We start from the raw sequence: 18,816 nt of genomic DNA on the forward strand, positions 1-18,816 counted from the left end.
GGTATTCATTCAATTAGTCAATCACTCATTAGTCGTTCTATATTTGTTTGAGAGGTAATAATGGATGCGTTTGTTTCAGAAAAAAAAATATTATTTGAAACCAAAAATTATTTTTTAGGGTTTAAAGGTTGTTTTTTTTTTTTTTTTTTCCAGATTTTTTAAAAATTATTTTGTTAGAAAAATTATTTTTTGTTTAATATATATAGATATGTACATTGATATTGATATGTGGAGAGTATCATGTGGTATGAGTAGAGCATTTAAATGTTTTAATGTGAATAAGGCTTTTAAATAAGCTTACAGGTCAGACTAGACTTTTAAAAATGACATACCATACTGGAAAAAAAAAAAAAAAAAAAAAAAAAAAAAAAAAAAAAAAAAAAAAAAAAAAAAAAAAAAAAAAAAAAAAAAAAAAAAAAAAAAAAAAAAAAAAAAAAAAAAAAAAAAAAACTATGATAGACCATAGGTCAGACTTAGACCTAAAATATTAATCAATCACTCATAGACCGTAGGTCAGACTCAGGCCTAAAAAATTAACCAATCACTTGGTAGCGATTTCATATTTGGTAGTTGTTCTATATTCGGTAGTCGTTCAATTAGTCAATCACTCATTAGCCGTTCCATATTTGTTTGAGAGGTAATAATGGATGCGTTTGTTTCAAAAAAAAAAAAATATTATTTGAAACCAAAAATTATTTTTTACGGTTAAAGGTTGTTTTTTTTCATATTTTTTAAAAATTATTTTGTTAGAAAAATTATTTTTTATTTAATATATATAGATATGTACATTGATATTGATATTGATATGTGGAGAGTATCATGTGGTATGAGTAGAGCATTTAAATATTTTAATGTGAATAAGACTTTTAAATAGGTTTACAGGTCAGACTTTTAAAAATGACAGACCAGACTGGAAAAAAAAAAGCTATGATAGACTGTAGGTCCGACTTAGGCCTAAAAAATTAATCGTAGGTCAGACTCAGATCTTTCAAAGTCTGGCCTGATCTGACCTATTCTCACCCCTAAAGGCAAGACTCAATAAATTATGATTACTATTCATCCAAATTTGACATTTAAAGATCCAAATTTAACAAAAGTTGATGTAATTAGTTTAAAATTTAAACCAAATACAACATCTTTTGTTGACTTACTTTTTATATAAATAGAAACTGAGGAATATGGTTTAAAGTAGTTATAAATTAGTTATGATTAAATAGAATTTTATTATGTTAGTTACATTAAAAACACATAAAAATGCATAATACTCTAATTATATTATGTAATTATTCATATTATTATTTCAAAAAATATATAGATTTTTAATTATTTATCTATTTATTAAGTTTAACCATTACTCAGAACAAAGTCCACCTAACTCATCGTCCCTATATAATGAAAACCCTATCCACCACCGTACTTTATCTTTATGTGTTACATTTTTATTTCTATTAAACACCAACCACTCATCGTATCGGATAATGTCTGGTAAATATGTAGATACTCGTCTTTGTCATCCACAGCACCAACAATCCCTTTATATGAATATGAAATAAAATTAAATAATCAAGCATTAATGAGTTTTTTTAAAAAGAACTAGTTTTTTTCTCTTCTTTTATGTACCTTTATATATATTTATATAGTCAATCCATTTAACGCAATGTTTGGAAAGGTAGAAGCACGGTAGAAAGTATAAAAGAGGAATTTTTCAACAAAACTAGCACGCAGACATAATTTGATAAAAATAATACAAGAATTACAAAATTTTATACAATTTTTAAAAAAATACAGTTGTTTGTATTGGCAAACAAGGATCAAAATAGAAGAAAACTAAAGAGGAAAATTGAAAGAAAAATGATAAATCAAAAGTTAGTATTCTTTTATATAAAGATACATATACTTGTGTACCAAACAAAAAGAGATATATAGATATTTGAAAAATTCAACTACTAAATTAGACAAAGAAGAATTAAATTGTAATTAAAATATTTTGAATGAATGGTAAAAATTAGACACAAAAAAGCAACACAAAAACTTAGTTCTCTCTTTATATATAGTATAGATAACACTTTATTTTTTGTGGTCTTAGCTCTTGCTTATCAGAAAATTACTACTTTCCCTCGTTATGTGTGACTAAAGCAATGAATTTTAGATTGACACTTAAACTCGCTCTTAATCTGGGTTTTTGTCGCATCAAGATAGAAATAGACTCTTCTTTAAACAACTCTTTAAGTTCCATTGTGGTTAATGTTGGAACCTAGTTGGTCACAGGAACAATTCATCTGTGTAGTTTTGACGTTAATAAAAGTATTTTGTAAGAACAATTTATTGCACTAATGATTTTATTAAGTGTGTAGGAATTATAACAAAGAAATCAAAAGAAACAACATCAGAAGCAAATCGGAGATTGTTGGAACTAGAGGAAACGACTAAAGGAAACAACCAGAGGAAGTGACTAGAAGAAATCACTAGAGAAAGTAAAAAAGGCCAGAGGAAACAAAGTCACATGAGTCAACAAAATCCTCATAATTAGACAAATGTACGTTTTGGAAAAGTATGTGCATCTACCTTTGATAGTTCAATGTGTTTCTGGTAGATCAATGTGTTTCTAGAAGCTTAGTGTGCTTCTGTACTTCTGCATGCCTCTGATGAACAATATTTGTGCATGCCTATGATGAACATTAACTTTAGCATGCCTATGATGAATGGTAACTTTAGCATGCCTATGATGAATGGTAACTTTAGCATGCTTCTGATGAACCATATTTTCAAGCCTACCTCTGAAGCTCATGTTCCGTTGGCTCTAATAATTGCAATGCATTCGAAAATGTTGCCTCTGAAGTTGCACTAACTCTGACAATGCAACAAAGGTGAAGTGGCCCAAGCCCCTAATTATAAGTGACACATGTTTGCCTTTGATAAAATTGTTCAAGCAACACAACATCTGATTCCAACAATCTAGTCAATGATTATGATGGAGAAAAGTCAACGACTCTCATGAAGGGTCAAATTAAGGCTCTGATAGATTGAGCAAAATATTGAATTGGACTTAGTCGTATCCTTACTTCTGAAGGTCCAAGAGAAACCCCAAATTGTTCCCGTCCAAATCAAATCAAGCGTATAAAGGAAGACTCAAGTGAACCAAATTGCAAACGTAATCTAAACAAATACGCATAATATCTTTCTAGAAGAATTGCTTTGCTCAGATCAGATTGGGAAATAAAAAATTACTTAACGATCATATTATCAAGATCGTATCAATCTGAACTATATTTGGATGAAATGATTGTTGACTAAGCTGGAAAAAATATATGATTCAGAATCCTCAAGGAACAATATTAAAACCCTAATTTTTTTTCTATAAATAGCAATCAAGTTGAAAAATGAAAGCACAACTCAAAAACTCAGAAATCCTAAAAACCAAAGTTATTCAAAAAACCTTAAGAGCTCAAAGTCTTCTAAGTATTTAGAGTTTAAGGTTTTAAGTTCTAGCAAAGAACTTGTTCAAAGTAAAATATTCTAAGTGTTGTAGTGTGAGAAAATTGTTATATCACATTTCCTTAGTAGTAGAAAAACCAAACCAATTTTCAACTCATTGTAACTCAGCCCGACAGTGGCTTTAGTGTGCCTCAAGCAATTTGTGGATCTTAGATTGTGTTGAGAATACTTGACTTGTAGGGTCAAGTCGATAGTTTTTCTCTAACAATTTGTAGATTTCAGATTGTGTAAAGAAAACTTGACTTGTAGGGTCAATGTATGACTTGCCTCAAAAAGTCTGTAAGTTCAGGTTGTTTTGAGAAGACTGACTTGTAGAGTTAAGTGTTATTGTAATTCATGTTTTGAATTAGTGGATACATCTTTCTTTGTGATAGGATTGGACGTAGCTACCAAATTGGTGGTGAATCAATATAAAATATGTGCGTTGTATTTTACTTATGCATTACTAATTTTGTTGTCGCCTCTGATCATTTAAAACAGTTAAGTCGCCAGAACTAAAATTAGTTTAAGAATTCAAAAAACAATTAAATTTAGGTAAACACAACTCAATCATTCTTCTCGTGTTTGATCACCTTTGGTTGATTGTTGCAATGTTTTTTTTTTCTTCTTTAACTATAGTTGCTCATATAAAGATAACTGTTAATATATCTGTTTATAATTTAGCTAAGCATATTTTAATTTCAAATAAACACTATTTGAGTGGAAAAAAAATGTCCTTCATGTAATAGTTTTTTTTTGTTACAATTGATTTAACTGATTAACGTCAAAAATAAATAAATAAATAACACCTTTTTCACCCATACTTTTCACGGTTTTATACATACTAGCAATCAGACGGTCTTCTTTTGTTATTATGCTAAAGTGTTATTATTTGTTGTGCTTTTCTTTTTTAATATAAATTTGATTTAATTTAAGTTATTTGTGTATTTTATATGTTTTTCTACTTTTACAAAAATAATAAATAAATAGAATTTTATATATGAATTAGTAGATAGTAATTAATCAAACTTATTTCTAACTATACTGTAGGGTAAATGCTTTATGCGGTTGTCGTTGTTATACAATTACCTTTTTTTCTAAAAATTTATCATGAGTTATTTACTCATTCTGATCTTATATATATAAAAAAAAATTCAAGATAAAAAAAACTTATTTAATTGTTTTGAAAAAATGTCTTAAAATAACTTTGACATTAAATATTTTTACACCAACTAAATATAAACATTAATTACATTTCTAGTTAAAACAAAATATTATAAAAAATATTTAAGCAATACATACACTTTTGAAACCGTAACTTTTTCTTATATTTTAAGATTAAAAAAAAAAATCTTATATTTCTCATATTTGAGATTAAAAGTTTCTTCAATTTTTTTTATATAAGTAATATTGGATTAAAGTTAAATTTTTTTAAGGGTAAAATGAATATAAGAAAAAGTCACATCAAAACTAGGTATTGCCCGTCTAAAGTGTATTCTTATTCTTTTATTTTGCTAAAGTGTGTTCTTATTTTTTGCATTTCTTATATAATTTTGTTTTATTTTAAGTTTATTGTATGTTTTATTTATTTGTATACACTTAAAAAAATAAATAGGAGTGTGAGAGGGGAGGTTCCCCTGGCCTTTTTTGAGCCACCTTCATGCGCAAATAAGTTACTCAACAAAATTTTGTTTTTGAATTATGGTAATCGATTTCCATTCCCTCTCAAGGTTATTTTAGGAAAATTTTCAACTATTATGCAAGAATTTAGGCCCTTTCTGTCTAAAAACACTTTTTAGTCTAAATTCCTTGTGTGCAATTAAGAGCATGCACATAAAGAAATTTGGAGGTTCCCTTGCTCTTATTTCTCAACTATTAGGCCCACAAGAATTTAGACTTAAAAAAATTATAAATGGTATAATTGAAAGTAAATTATTTCATGCAAAAATAGAATATTGCTTCTATATATGGATTTTTTTATTAAAAAATTTGGGGAATGAGACATTTATATTAATCAAATGGACACTAATTAATGACCCATTTACAAAAATAAGATATTGCTTCTATATATCAATTTTTATTGAGGATTTGAACTTGGTACTTCAGCTCTTATTAAGTAGGTTAACTATACAAATTTTTATAAAATTTTAAAATTGTCCGGTACTTCATTAAATTATTTCTAATGAACGTATAATAAACTTTAAAAAAATATAAATAAATATCAATAGGTAGATTATATAGTTATGTATTTGAATTTATAAAAAAAAATATATATATACTTGATCATTAATATATTATTGAATAATCAATAATTTAATTAGTGAAATTTATCGATTATGTTGAATTATATATATATATATATATATATATATATATATATGAAAAATGAAATTTTCCCCTCTATTTTAGAACTTATTATAAACCATGTTAAAAGCTAGGGTGAAACTTTAAAAAGGAGTTGTGCCATATTCAGGAGTGTGCTTGTGCATAATAGTTTATGAGTTTAAAGGTAGAGTGGGCTGACAAAGTAAAATTTTAAATCATCGACTAATCATAATTATTTAATTAGTTACATCATATTAAATAATTTTTAAATCAAAAATAGTCATTGAAAATTTTATCAACATAACCAATTATTATTGATTATCATTTACATTTACATTGACAATACTTCTCTTTTAAATTCATAATTTATTTTTTTATATTCTTTTCTGTTTTTACTTTGTGTATATTTTGAAAATAATGCTTATAAAAAAATATTCTGAAAAAAATATTTCACTACGTTTTGATACATTTTATAAATTATTATTATTATTATTATTATTATTATTATTATTATTATTTATTATTATTATTATTACTATTATTATTATTATTATGGAAAATATAACACTGAAGTGCCTTTTTTAATTTGTTTAGTTTTGTTAATAGCCTTTTTAATTGTTTATTATGGTATAATGTTCATTTTAATTTAACTTGCTTATCAGCCGCTCCTCCCATAAAATCCTTGGTTTTAAGTCATTTTTTTATTATCGATTAGAGGTGAGTAATTTCAAATTATTTTTTAATTCGAAATCACTCATTTTAAGTCATTTTAATCATCAACTTTATGTTAATAAGTGATTTATAAATAAATTAGTAATTCTTTCGTATTTTATGTGATTTTGTGTCGCTTTACAGTGTTCTTGTATTGGTGCAGTGTTCTTTTGTGTTCTATTTCTTATGTAGTATTTGTTTGGTTTAATATTGACAGAATATTTTTTATATATTACATATTTCAATCAATGAATTTGGCCTCATGCAATGTACATGATGTTTTTTATGTATTTGTTCACAATTTTATATGATATAACTGGCCTTGGTCACAATTTTATAAACGACGTTACATAAAATAATGAGCAAACAAATACTTATATTTTTGGTTTTAAATATAAGTGAATATAACTAAATTTCACTCCATTTAACGAGGTTTATCTTAAAATATCATTCAATTGATATTAGTTTTATTTTCTGACAACTTTGTTGTTATTATTAAATAAATTTCAACAAAAGACACTTAAAATTTTTAGATAGAAGAAAATACATTTAACTAATTTTGTTTTATTAAGTTTGAAGTTAATTAATCAACATGATCTCAGTTGAGAGAATCACATGACTAAAACTCTCGAAACTAATAATACATTGAACCTACCAAACTCTAATACCATCAAAACAAATGCAGTACGTTGAGATGGGAAAAGGAGGGACAAAATTAAAGTGAAACCAGAATGAATAACCTTGGGGTTGGATTCATGCATCCAAATTAAAAGCACAACGTTGTTTGGCTGCACTAACTTGATTTGTGGGCCTGATTTTGTCTTGCTTATTGATATAAAATTATTTGGTATTTTATCTGAAGTGTTTAATTAGGAGAATTGTTGGGTGTGATGTATCAGCAAAATTGTTAGATGTTGTTGTAGACATGGGTGTGAAATGGTACACTTTTCCTAACATGTATAATGTTGGGATAAGAAATGAAAGGTCCAATCAATCCAAAAGAGCAACACGGCCTTTGATACATGTAGGTAAGTAGATATATATATTTATTTATTATTTTAATTTAAAATATATTATATCTTTAAATACACACACACATATATATATATATATATATATATATATATATATATATATTAATTATTTGACTTGATAAAAGAATTGTATAATATTATATTGAATATAAAAATTATAAATGTAAATTTACAAATATGAATATAAAAATATCAAAATCAATAAAGGTCATAAGTTTTAATTTGAAGTCAAAATACAAAAAACTTAAATCAAATTCATTTAGTTAATTTTGATTAAATTTTTTGAGTTTTGAACCAATTTATTTGATTACTATATCTCTAAATCTTTGGGCTCAATTTACATAGTTGGAAGATTGTAATTTATTTTATATTTATAATAGTTTGTTTTTTGTAATTTTTTTAATAAATTATTTTTAAAGAGAATTGTTGGGGATTTTAGTTTAGGATTGTCATGACCTATCTATGTGGATTTTTTTTCAATACCCTTTATTTTTTTAAAAAAAAATTATTAAACTTCACTTTTTAAAAAATTATATACTAATTTTTTTTTCTTAGTTATAAGTCGCCTTTGCAAATGACAACTTTTTTAAAGAAGTCTGAGTTTGCTAGAAGGCTTCTTTTAGCAATTTTTTTCTTCAATTTGTTTAAATTAACAATATATATATAATCATTCATAAAAAACAACAACACAAATTTTAAATTACGTAAATTGACTAGAGTTCTTTGTAACATTTGAACAATATTTTCGAATATGACTTGTTAACCAACGTAGTCTACATTTTTTTTATATTTTTTCTCTAATAGTACTCGTCTAAAAAAGATCGTTCAAATAGAATCCGTATTAGACATTATAGAAAAAGTGACAACAAAATACGGACTACGTCGATTAACTAGTCATACTCGAAAATATGTTCAAATGTTACAAAAAACTCTAGTCAATCTACTTAATTTAAAATTTGTCTTGTTGTTTTTTATAATTGAATTATTATTTTTTGGTTAGTTTAAAAAAAAAATTCTTAAAGAAGTCGCATTTGTAAATTTAAACTTCTTTATGAAAGTCGTCATTTATAAATATGACTTATAATTAAAAAAAAAAACAAAAACTGACGCATTTTGATATATAGTTTTCTAAAAAGAATAATTTGATAATTTTTTTAAAAAAAAATTGGATTATTGAGGGAAAAAAATCCCACTCTCCATACTCATTTCACAATTTCTTCTTTCAAAAAATGATATCAATTCACTGTTTTCGTGTACTGAGAGTGTTATCACTATATGCATCCATTTTTTATGTTGTTTTTAGCACTTTGCTTTACTCTTTTAAACCTTTATTTTTCTATCTAATTTAAAAAAAAAATTATTACATTATATAAATTTACTTCTTGAACTCATATTTCTTTTATCCCTTCCCTTATCTCACCATTTATTCTGTTGAAAAACTATATCCACTCACAACTTGCAAATAGTGAAGGAAAGTGTGATGGCTATGTTCACCCGTTTTTATATCATTTTCTGCATTATGCTTTAAGATTTATTTTTATATCTAATCTTCAGATTTTTTTCAATAATATATTCTTTTATAAAATATAACATTTTTTTTAGATAAATATATAAATCTAATATTGCGTATTTAGTTTTGTAATTTTTTTTATTTTTAAATTAAATTTTTGTCATATTTTAAAAAGGTAAAATATTCAATTTGTGGTGGAAGAATGATTTGTCTCATAAAAAAATTATAATATATTAATATATAACTTATTATATAAGCTATATATCGGATTATTATTAGTGATGAATTAGTTTTTATTAAATGATTAATTGTTATTTCACAATCAGATCGTTAAAACAGAAATGTTTATTTCATAAGTAGCTTATTTTGAATGTATCTTTAAAAAAGAGATGTTTTATTTCATAAGTTTCGTGTCTTAAATGTTTTGTATATAATGTGAAGAAGGTTATAATACACTAATCTACAATAAAATGACACTTATCTAACAAATTAATTATTTATGTGATACTAATCTCCTACTTAAAGCATTTATTTTAAATGCACCAAATAAAAATAGTATCTTTCAGCAAATTACACATTCTTTTCAAATAGACTCTTAATTTGAATTGAATATTTTTTATTTAGAAAGAAAAAAATTGAATACTTTCTAGTACCAAATTTTTTTTGTATGTTCTAAAAAATGAATATTGTTAATATGCATTAAAACACAAATAAAATGGATTTTTTTGGCTATCCGACTAAATACACCCCAAAAAAATCATTAATCACGTGTACATATTTAACCCAAATAAATAAATAAAAACTTTTTTTTTGACAAAATATGATTAAAAAAATCTCAATGTTTCAAAAAATAAATTTGTATATATAATGACAAATAATTAATATATTATTCTCTATAAATTTCTTTCTTTTAAATTTTTTTGATCAATACATTTTCTTTTTTCTACATGCTACCATGTCTCTTTCTCTCTCTTCCTTTTGAATTATTATTTGATTTCTTTAATCAATTATCTTATTCTTATAATAAATCTAATTTTACATGATCATTAGCCATCACCACATTAAGATCTATCACCACATTATGATGAGGATATTTGGTAACTCAGTCTAAGATAGAAAATACGTTAGAACTCTATCAACACTTATAAATGTCTTTTTACACCAAACAATTGATGTTTCTACACACACACACAATAGACACCAATGATTAAGGTTATTGTGGGTGCGTAATATATTTTTCTCTTTTTAAATTTTTGAAATTATGAAACTCAATTAAAAAAGAATTATGATGAATACTTAACATATATTTTTCTACTCCGCTCAAAAACACATTTCTCTCATAAACTATGTTTGAGTTCAATGTCTTTTTTATAAATTTCAACTTAGTAATAAACATCTCAAATTTACTTAATACATGAACATCAATGATAATACTAGAAAGTACGGTCTAAAATATCACTCAAAAAAATTTAAATTTCTTTGAGTGTGTCATGTCAACTCAATACTTATCTCTACCAATCCAAAAACAGATCAACATATATTTATGCATTATCCTTATTTATTTTAGCTTTACCTATTTTAATTGTTAATATGATTTGTATATATTTATATATTTTATTTTATTAATATATTGTCTTAATTTTTTAATATATTACAATTTGTGATTCAATACATATATTTTCTAATTTTTTAGTTACACGTAAACGTAAAGACCTCTCAAAACTCAACTTCGCCATTTAGCATTAATGATCATTAATATATTTATTCAATATTTAAATCAATATATATATATATATAATGTTTTTTAATTTCTTTAATTATGTGTTTATGCCACACATTTTGCAACCAAAAAAGAAACAATCTTCGTTTGACATGATAATTAATTGTCAAAAGTCAGTGTAAAATTATTGGTATATAAAAATATAGTAAATCCCTTTTACAAAAAGAGATTATATTTTTACCAAAATATGCATCTAAAATATAAAAGTTTAGAATATTCTATGTAACGGTCATCTAAATATTTTTACAACATTATCGAGACTATTTTTTTATCTTAGAAGATACGATAAATAATATCATAATTAACTTACACAATTTCGAAATCTCAAGTTCGAACTTAAAATATGATGTTCAACCTAACAATATCAACATTTTACATTTGAGTTATGACTTAAGAACATTATTCACACAATTTTATGATATTAGAATTTAAACATTTTCAGTGTCAATGCAACCTAAACGAATAACGTCAACTGTTGTGAACAAATCAAACTTAAACGAAAAGTAAAAATTTTACTATTTTAAAGTTATAATTACTTTTTGAATAACATGTATGAACAGTTGAAAAAAGTTTATCAAATTTAAATCAATGTATGGTCAACTGAAAAAAGTTTATCAAATTTAAATCCATGTATGATCAGTTAAAAAAAGTTTATCAAATTTCATGTTTATGGTTTTAGTAACATCTAGAAGATCTCGACAACAAAAAATATGAATCATGGCAATTGTTGTATTAAAATTCTTATTATCAATTTTATTATATATCAACTAAATTTTATTATATATCAACTAAATCTTATAGCAACGTGAATGTCTATCAACCTACCCTAACTTTTTTTGGCCAATTAAATTTTTTAAAAAAATAAGTCATACATTTAATTTCAATATTTTCCAGCCAAGTTCATGGTTCCCTTAGTTCCCTTAGTTTCTGGTTCTCTCTATTGGGGTTCCTTCTCTTTCTAATTCCTATGGTTGTGGTTCCTGGTTCTCGTTCTATACATAAATTTATGGACAAAATTTAGTAGAAACTCCATATTCTTATAAAGTTTTATACATAATATACAAAGTTGTGTATTTTTAATATAGAAAATTTATAATTAAAATAAACTAAATTTAGTATATAAATATAAAAATTATAATTGTATGTCTATAGTATAAAATATAATAATATTTTTTCACAAGAATATATACCGACAAAAAATCTATTGAAAGATAATATAATAATTTTGTATAAAAACAGTGTCCAATCAAATTAAGTTTGTTAAAATAATAAATATCGGTAACCATACATTTTAAATTAAATTCAAAAAACAAATAAATTTATTTGTATCAAAATCTATCAATTTGTTTGTAACATGGTCTTGATAAAATAAAGATCCTATAGTATTGTTTTTTATATATGTGTGAGTAAAATTTCTTAATATAAATATATATCATACTATAATTAGTATTGTTTTTTTATATATGTGAGTAAAATTTCTTAATATAAATATATATTCAAAATTTGATTTTAAAATAATTTATCTCGTTGTCACAGACTACACATTATCATTATTACATAAGTAAAAATGTATTTTATTTATTATAGACATGTGCTAAAAGAAAAAATAGAAGAAAAGAAAACAATAAAATACAAAATAATAGATTAAGAGAAATGAGATACTAGAAAAATAATTAACATATATTACTTATAATTTATCAAATCAAAAGTATTAACTATTAAATTTATAATTTATTAAAAAAATAATAAGATGTTACATAATTTTATGCGGTTAGTTAGAGAGAAAAAAAGTAATTAGTTAGTTGAAAGATGATAAATATACAATATTTAAGTTTAATAACACTTGAAATTTATGATTTTTTTGGGTATTTTTTAGAGTTATCTATACTTCTAACCTATATAACATTCATTCTCACATCACATGTATGACTCCATGTCAAATCATATTAAATACAATTTTTGAAAACAAAAAGTCATATTAAATACATGAAGAATGAGAAATAATGCATTCGAATGATCCATGTCAAATTAATGTTGTTGTAAAAAACAATATTTAATATATGTGTGAAGAAAAAATTGAATTAAAAGTAACATAAAACATACACAATTGATTTATCTATTAATCTATGAAGTCAGTTCAGTGGTGAGAGACTAAGAGCTTAACTTTGTAACCTTAAACATTCAAAATATATCTAATATTAAATTTTTTAATTTAAAAAATGATATATTCAATTGTGTTTTTATTATCTTTTTTAATTAATGTTTTTAATACAAAAAAATTACGGTACAATAACATCACATTACTACTAGACATTCCAATAATGTTGTCGACTCTAGACACTTATCTATCATTTGTTGCACCTCAATCAATTGTATTAATATGATAGACAAACAAAACTTATGAAACTAAGCTAATAGCCAAGGAAATAATTAAATTTGAAAATATATTCTAAAAAAACCCTACAAAGGAAAAAAGTACAGTAAATGACAACAAAGACTAGTTAGGAGTAAAATAAAAAATTAGAAAATAATACTCTATTATGAAACAACTTTTCTTTAATACATAGAGATATAGAGTCTCATCAAATAAAATTAGTTATAAAAAATATGTATCGACTAATTTATCTGTATAGTTGTTATCTTTTCGATAAATATAATTGACTTTGAAGCGATCACCTTTAATAAATTAAATGTAATTACATGAATTTTTAAATTAATATTCATAACACTTATGTTTTTAAATTAAAAATAGATATCTTGATTTTGGATTAAATTCAAAATTAGATTATCTATTCACTTATGTTTTTAAATTAAAAATAGATATCTTGATTTTGGATTAAATTCAAAATTAGATTTTCTATCGTGAATACCTAAGTTTGATCTCTAATAAAAAAATTCTTTAATAGACATTTTTTTTATCTCCAGACTAAATTTTAGATTACTGAGCCTTTTTCTACCGAGATTGGAGTGAATAGACCAAACCTTTAGATTTATATTCAACTTAAATTTAAATAGCAACACCATAATTAAATGTTATTTAGGAAAGTATCAAGAAAACAAATTACTTATTTAAAATAAAATAGATTAATAAAAAAATTAAAAATATCATATATAGAGAGAATGACTTTTGTGAAAATATTTTTTTATTTTGAAAAATGAGAATAAAAATAATAAGAATTTTTTTTAGATATCTTATTTATTTTTTGTTCACCAAAATGCCATACATTAAAAAAATATTACCTGATTGTTCTACTTTTTGAACTCAATAGGAGGTCGCAGGTCCAACGAGAGGCAAATTTGTTTTTACTAGTTGGAGGTTGCAACCAATGGACGACCTCATACTAGCATTTTTTTTCTCCTCATTTTAACAATTGTTATTAATTATTTAATAAATTTAAAATAATTAAATTATAAAAATAAAAATACTAATAATAAAGTAAAATAAAATATATTAATAAATAATAATAATAATAATAATAATAATAATAATAATAATAAAACACCTTATACTTTGTATAAATAGAAAACAAACTTACACTATCTCACCATACCTTATAACATTTCATACTTAATAATGATTGTTCAATAAGTAATTTATATTGTTTATTACAATGATTCAATTGTTGACAGAGTTGAAGGTAAAACATTTGTAAGTGATTATAGGCGTTCAAAGTACATTATGGAAGTATCCTTGTTCGTCTAAAGAATGTCATTAAAAAAAGTTACAGCTCGATGACAGAGTCACGATAACTGATGTAGTTTTATCGATATCTTGTATTCTTTGGTGAAAATACAAATTGATGAAGGTTTGCGATGACGAAGGTGTTGAGTTGATGTTTGATGTTTATGCACAGTGGTCAAAACTCAACACCATCGAGTTATATGTTACCTTTGAGTCTAATCCTCCATCAACAAACATTGATCAATCATTGACCTCAAACATACATAATCCCGACTACATCCCATATTTTGATCAAAGCAACCCTTATCAACCTGACTTATATTCTCCATCACAACACCATGAACCATCACAAAACTATGAACTATACTCTATCCAATTAGAACAAACTCATTGAAAAGTTTTCAACTCCATCATGAATCTCTTCCAACAAGCCCACAATGCGATCTTCCCCTTAGTGTCTTATATAATATCAACGAGGAAGAATTAGATGATTATAGTGAAGAGGATGAAATATACTTCAATGAATCATCTGATGATTCTGACGATGACATTGATGTTGACGAAGATATGGAAGCAGAAGATCAATCTGTCCTACCTAAATTCGATCGACCATCTCACTTGAGGAACATCAATTTAGATACTGAAGAGAAATCAAGTGAATTTGATCACTTGTTCATTAACGAAGTCCCAACAGTAGATGAAACTCTTGCAGTTGGAACGAAGTTTCAAAATAAAGATGAATGCGTACATGCAATCAAATGTTACCATTTAAAATAATCATTGAATTTTGTGGTACAAAAATCGGATTTAGAAATGTATGTTATTTATTGTTCAAGTCCAAATTGTTTGTTTAGATGTAGAGCTTCAAAATGCAAAAAGAGTGAATTAGGTGATTGGTAAATTGAATGTGTCTCATACATGCACAAATTCTGCACTGTCACAAGATCATACGAAACTCAATTCTAACACGATATGTATAAACGTAATGCAAGTTCTGAAAGTGGATCCTTCAATCGAAGTGAAGATCATTAATACTCATATTTAGACTTTACACAACTACACAATTAGTTATAGAAATGTTTGGATGGAAGAAAAAAAAAACAATCGAACAAATTTATGACAATTTAGAAGAGCCTTACAAGCAACTCCCATAATGGTTGTTGGTTATGCAAGTGTTTGCTCCAAGAACCAAAATTGAAATGGAAACGATCCTAATGAGATAAGGATATTTCATATACTATTTTGGGGTTTCGTTCCATGCATATCTGCATTTAAATTCTACAAACCAATAGTACAAGAGACTTGTTGTACAACAAGTACAAGAGAATTCTATTGGTAGCAGCTGCACATCGTGGAAATGACAATGTAATTCATATTGCTTATACTCTTGTGGAAAATAAGACAAAAGAGAGTTAGAGTTTTTTTTTGAGAAATTACGTCTATCCACAAACAACATTTGTTTGATTTCAGATAGACACAAACCCATTCAGACTGCTTATAATAATCCGAATAATGCATTTCGAAAATTTTGAAAAATTACTATTTTGAATTGTTCGAAACCTTCAAAAATCTAAAAATTTTATGTTTCGGAACTTTGAAATTTTTGAAATTACATATACTTTTTATTTCAAATATTTAGAAAATTTTGAAATTTAATATATTATTTATAAATTTTCGAAATTAAAGATAAAATAATAAAATGATAAAAAAATTTAAAGATTTTAAAGAGCAAAATTTTTTGCATTATGAACAAAAATAAGTTTCATGGACACAATAGTCCATAATCCCAATAGACACCTGCCTACGTGGCAACTTTAGTCGGACACAAACGAAAAAGTAAAAATAAAAAAATAAAAAAAATCAGAAAACTCTTCACGCACTCACTTCACCGTCGTTGTCAACATCATCACCACCGCGCACCTCTGTCGTCGGCGCCTTGCCTCTCCGTGGTAGAGTGAGAGAATCGATATCGGAAGATTGAGAGAGCTGTGACCGAGACAACGAGAGAAAGATCGACGGAGCCCGGCGGCGAGATCCACGACGAGAGAACGGTGGTGTGGGGTCGAATTACCATGTCTGCATTTCAGTCTATAGTCGCTCCCTCTCATTCAGTGCCGCTGCACTTCCCTCTCCGTTGTGTCCAAACCGCAGGTATATCACTTCATTCTTTTACACGCCACTTCTCTGTGTTGTGTCTCGATTTTAAGCCGTTAGGATTGATTGATTTCAATTTTTTTCTTGAATTATGGTTAATTCTTCATATTAACCCTCCCTGCAGCCATTGATAATCACTATAATTTTTAGGAATTGTAAATCCCCTATTTCACTGTATACAGTTTTATTTATCAGAGGAAGTAGGAATTTTGGCCGATCAAACGGCAAGTAGTATGACTTTTACCAAATTAGCTTTCAAATATAAGTCATTCAGTCTTTCTCTAAGAACTGGTTGTTTATACTTTATAGTGCGATCGTTTTCTTTAAGGTATGTTTGGATCAGTAATATAGGGTGGAATGGAGTGGAGTGAAATGAAATGAATATGCTAGTTAAATTTTTAACAATGAATGTTATCCAATTCTAAGCTCTCGTACAAAAAAGTTTTGCAGTCTCAATATTTTTTTTCATTAATGTTTCCAACAGAAAGCCAACAAACTCCTAACTGCATTTACTTATTTATCTCTTTACATATCCTAAAATCATGTATCTATCTACCCTTTTCATGTTAAAGTATCTTAGTTTATTTTGTAGGATAAATTTGTAATCTTAGTGTATCTTGGATTATGTCCTAGGATTAGTTTTTGTATTATTTTGTAGTTATGATTTGTTTCTTGATTTTTGAATTTATTTAGAATTAGGAGTCTCTTATCCCGAAAAATAGAGGTCGGTGTTTAGCTTTTTACTATCAAGTTAGTATCCGGTAATTATCATAATTCAAAGTTCTTGTTGTTTCTCTCCTCCCTTTGTCTAAAACTCAAATTCAACTCTAAGTGTATCTTTCTTCTGGTATATGTTTCAATTTTACTGGAAACCAAACTAGCATTTATTCCTAAGACAGGCTTGATTTCATGGTTTTGATTGTAGTAAATATGCAAAGATACTAGGTTATAAATAAAAAATAATCCATTAGTAATGTTTGAATCCATAATTTCTGTAGGTTTCGGGGGAAATAAGCTTCAACTTTCTAGCATAAGGTTCAGTCCGAAGTATGAAGTTTCCAGCAAACTTACCAAGTTGGGAAATGATTCATGCTCATCAAAGGAACTTGAAAAGATTAAACCTTTGGTTAAGATGTGCGGCATTACATCAGCTAAAGATGCTGCATTGGCGGCTGAAGCTGGTGCAAACTTTATTGGAATGATCATGTGGCCACACTCAAAACGTTCGGTTTCACTTTCTGTTGCTAAGGAGATATCAAAAGTTGCAAGAGATTATGGAGCAGAGCCTGTCGGAGTATTTGTGGATGATGATGCAGAAACAATACTAAGGGCTTCTGATGCATCGAATCTTGAATTTGTGCAGGTACATTAATACCTGACTTTTATGCATGTTTGATGATTATTAAATACATGGTGACAATCAAATCTTGACTTTGGACAATGCAGCTTCATGGATCTGGTTCGCGGGCAGCTTTCCCATCTTTAATTCAGGAAAATCGTGTAATATATGTTCTCCATGCAAATGCGAATGGGAGCCTTTTAAACACAATTCCCGATGAAGAGTGTTCTCTAGTTGATTGGGTTCTGGTAGATAGTGCAAAGGGTGGCAGGTAAAGGCATAGTTCTTGTATAGCTTAATCGCGATCTGCCCGTCAGATAAGCTATTTTTTATGCATAATAATGTCTTAAAACTCATGAGACGTCTTTGCAGTGGCGAAGCATTCGATTGGGCCCAGTTTAAATTACCCAAAATTCGAAGCAAATATGGTTGGCTATTAGCAGGAGGGATCAATCCTGATAATCTCTGTGCTGCTCTGTCTACTCTCAAACCCGAAGGGGTGGATGTCAGTAGTGGCATATGTGCACCGGATGGCATCCAGAAGGATCAATCAAGAATAACTTCCTTCATGGATGTAGTACATTCTGTTCAATACTGATGAGTTGCCTTAAATTATTATGAACCTGAAGAAAGGTGATTTTGTAATTTTGAAATATCCCTTTTTGTTTATTAAATCCATTTGTATCCCAAAGTTCTCTCTTCCCGAAGGCTGCTTTTTAGGCGTGAGAATTTTGTAATGTTGTATGATATATACTTTATTTACAAATTTGAATAAAAGATGTTGATGCTGGTATAGTGATATGGCTG

General features: G+C 26.3%; 1 protein-coding gene across 1 annotated transcript; it reads left to right on the plus strand.

Moving 5' to 3' along the window:
- The first annotated feature begins 16,336 nt into the window (after positions 1-16,336).
- On the plus strand, positions 16,337-18,808 carry LOC101501504 (N-(5'-phosphoribosyl)anthranilate isomerase 1, chloroplastic). Its single transcript, XM_004500440.4, has 4 exons — positions 16,337-16,667; positions 17,669-18,033; positions 18,117-18,280; positions 18,382-18,808. Exons 1-4 carry the CDS (start codon positions 16,589-16,591, stop codon positions 18,605-18,607), a joined length of 834 nt encoding a protein of 277 aa, XP_004500497.1. The 5' UTR covers positions 16,337-16,588; the 3' UTR covers positions 18,608-18,808.
- Positions 18,809-18,816: the final 8 nt, after the last annotated feature.

This window comes from Cicer arietinum, chromosome 5 (assembly GCF_000331145.2).
Source record: "Cicer arietinum cultivar CDC Frontier isolate Library 1 chromosome 5, Cicar.CDCFrontier_v2.0, whole genome shotgun sequence".
NCBI classification, from domain to species: domain Eukaryota; kingdom Viridiplantae; phylum Streptophyta; class Magnoliopsida; order Fabales; family Fabaceae; genus Cicer; species Cicer arietinum.

Coding starts and splice junctions, on each gene's coding strand:
- LOC101501504 (XM_004500440.4), top strand. CDS start 16,589: ATGTCTGCATTTCAGTCTATAGTCGCTCCCTCTCATTCAGTGCCGCTG. Junction 16,668..17,668: donor CCGTTGTGTCCAAACCGCAG/GTATATCACTTC, acceptor TAATTTCTGTAG/GTTTCGGGGGAAATAAGCTT. Junction 18,281..18,381: donor GATAGTGCAAAGGGTGGCAG/GTAAAGGCATAG, acceptor ACGTCTTTGCAG/TGGCGAAGCATTCGATTGGG.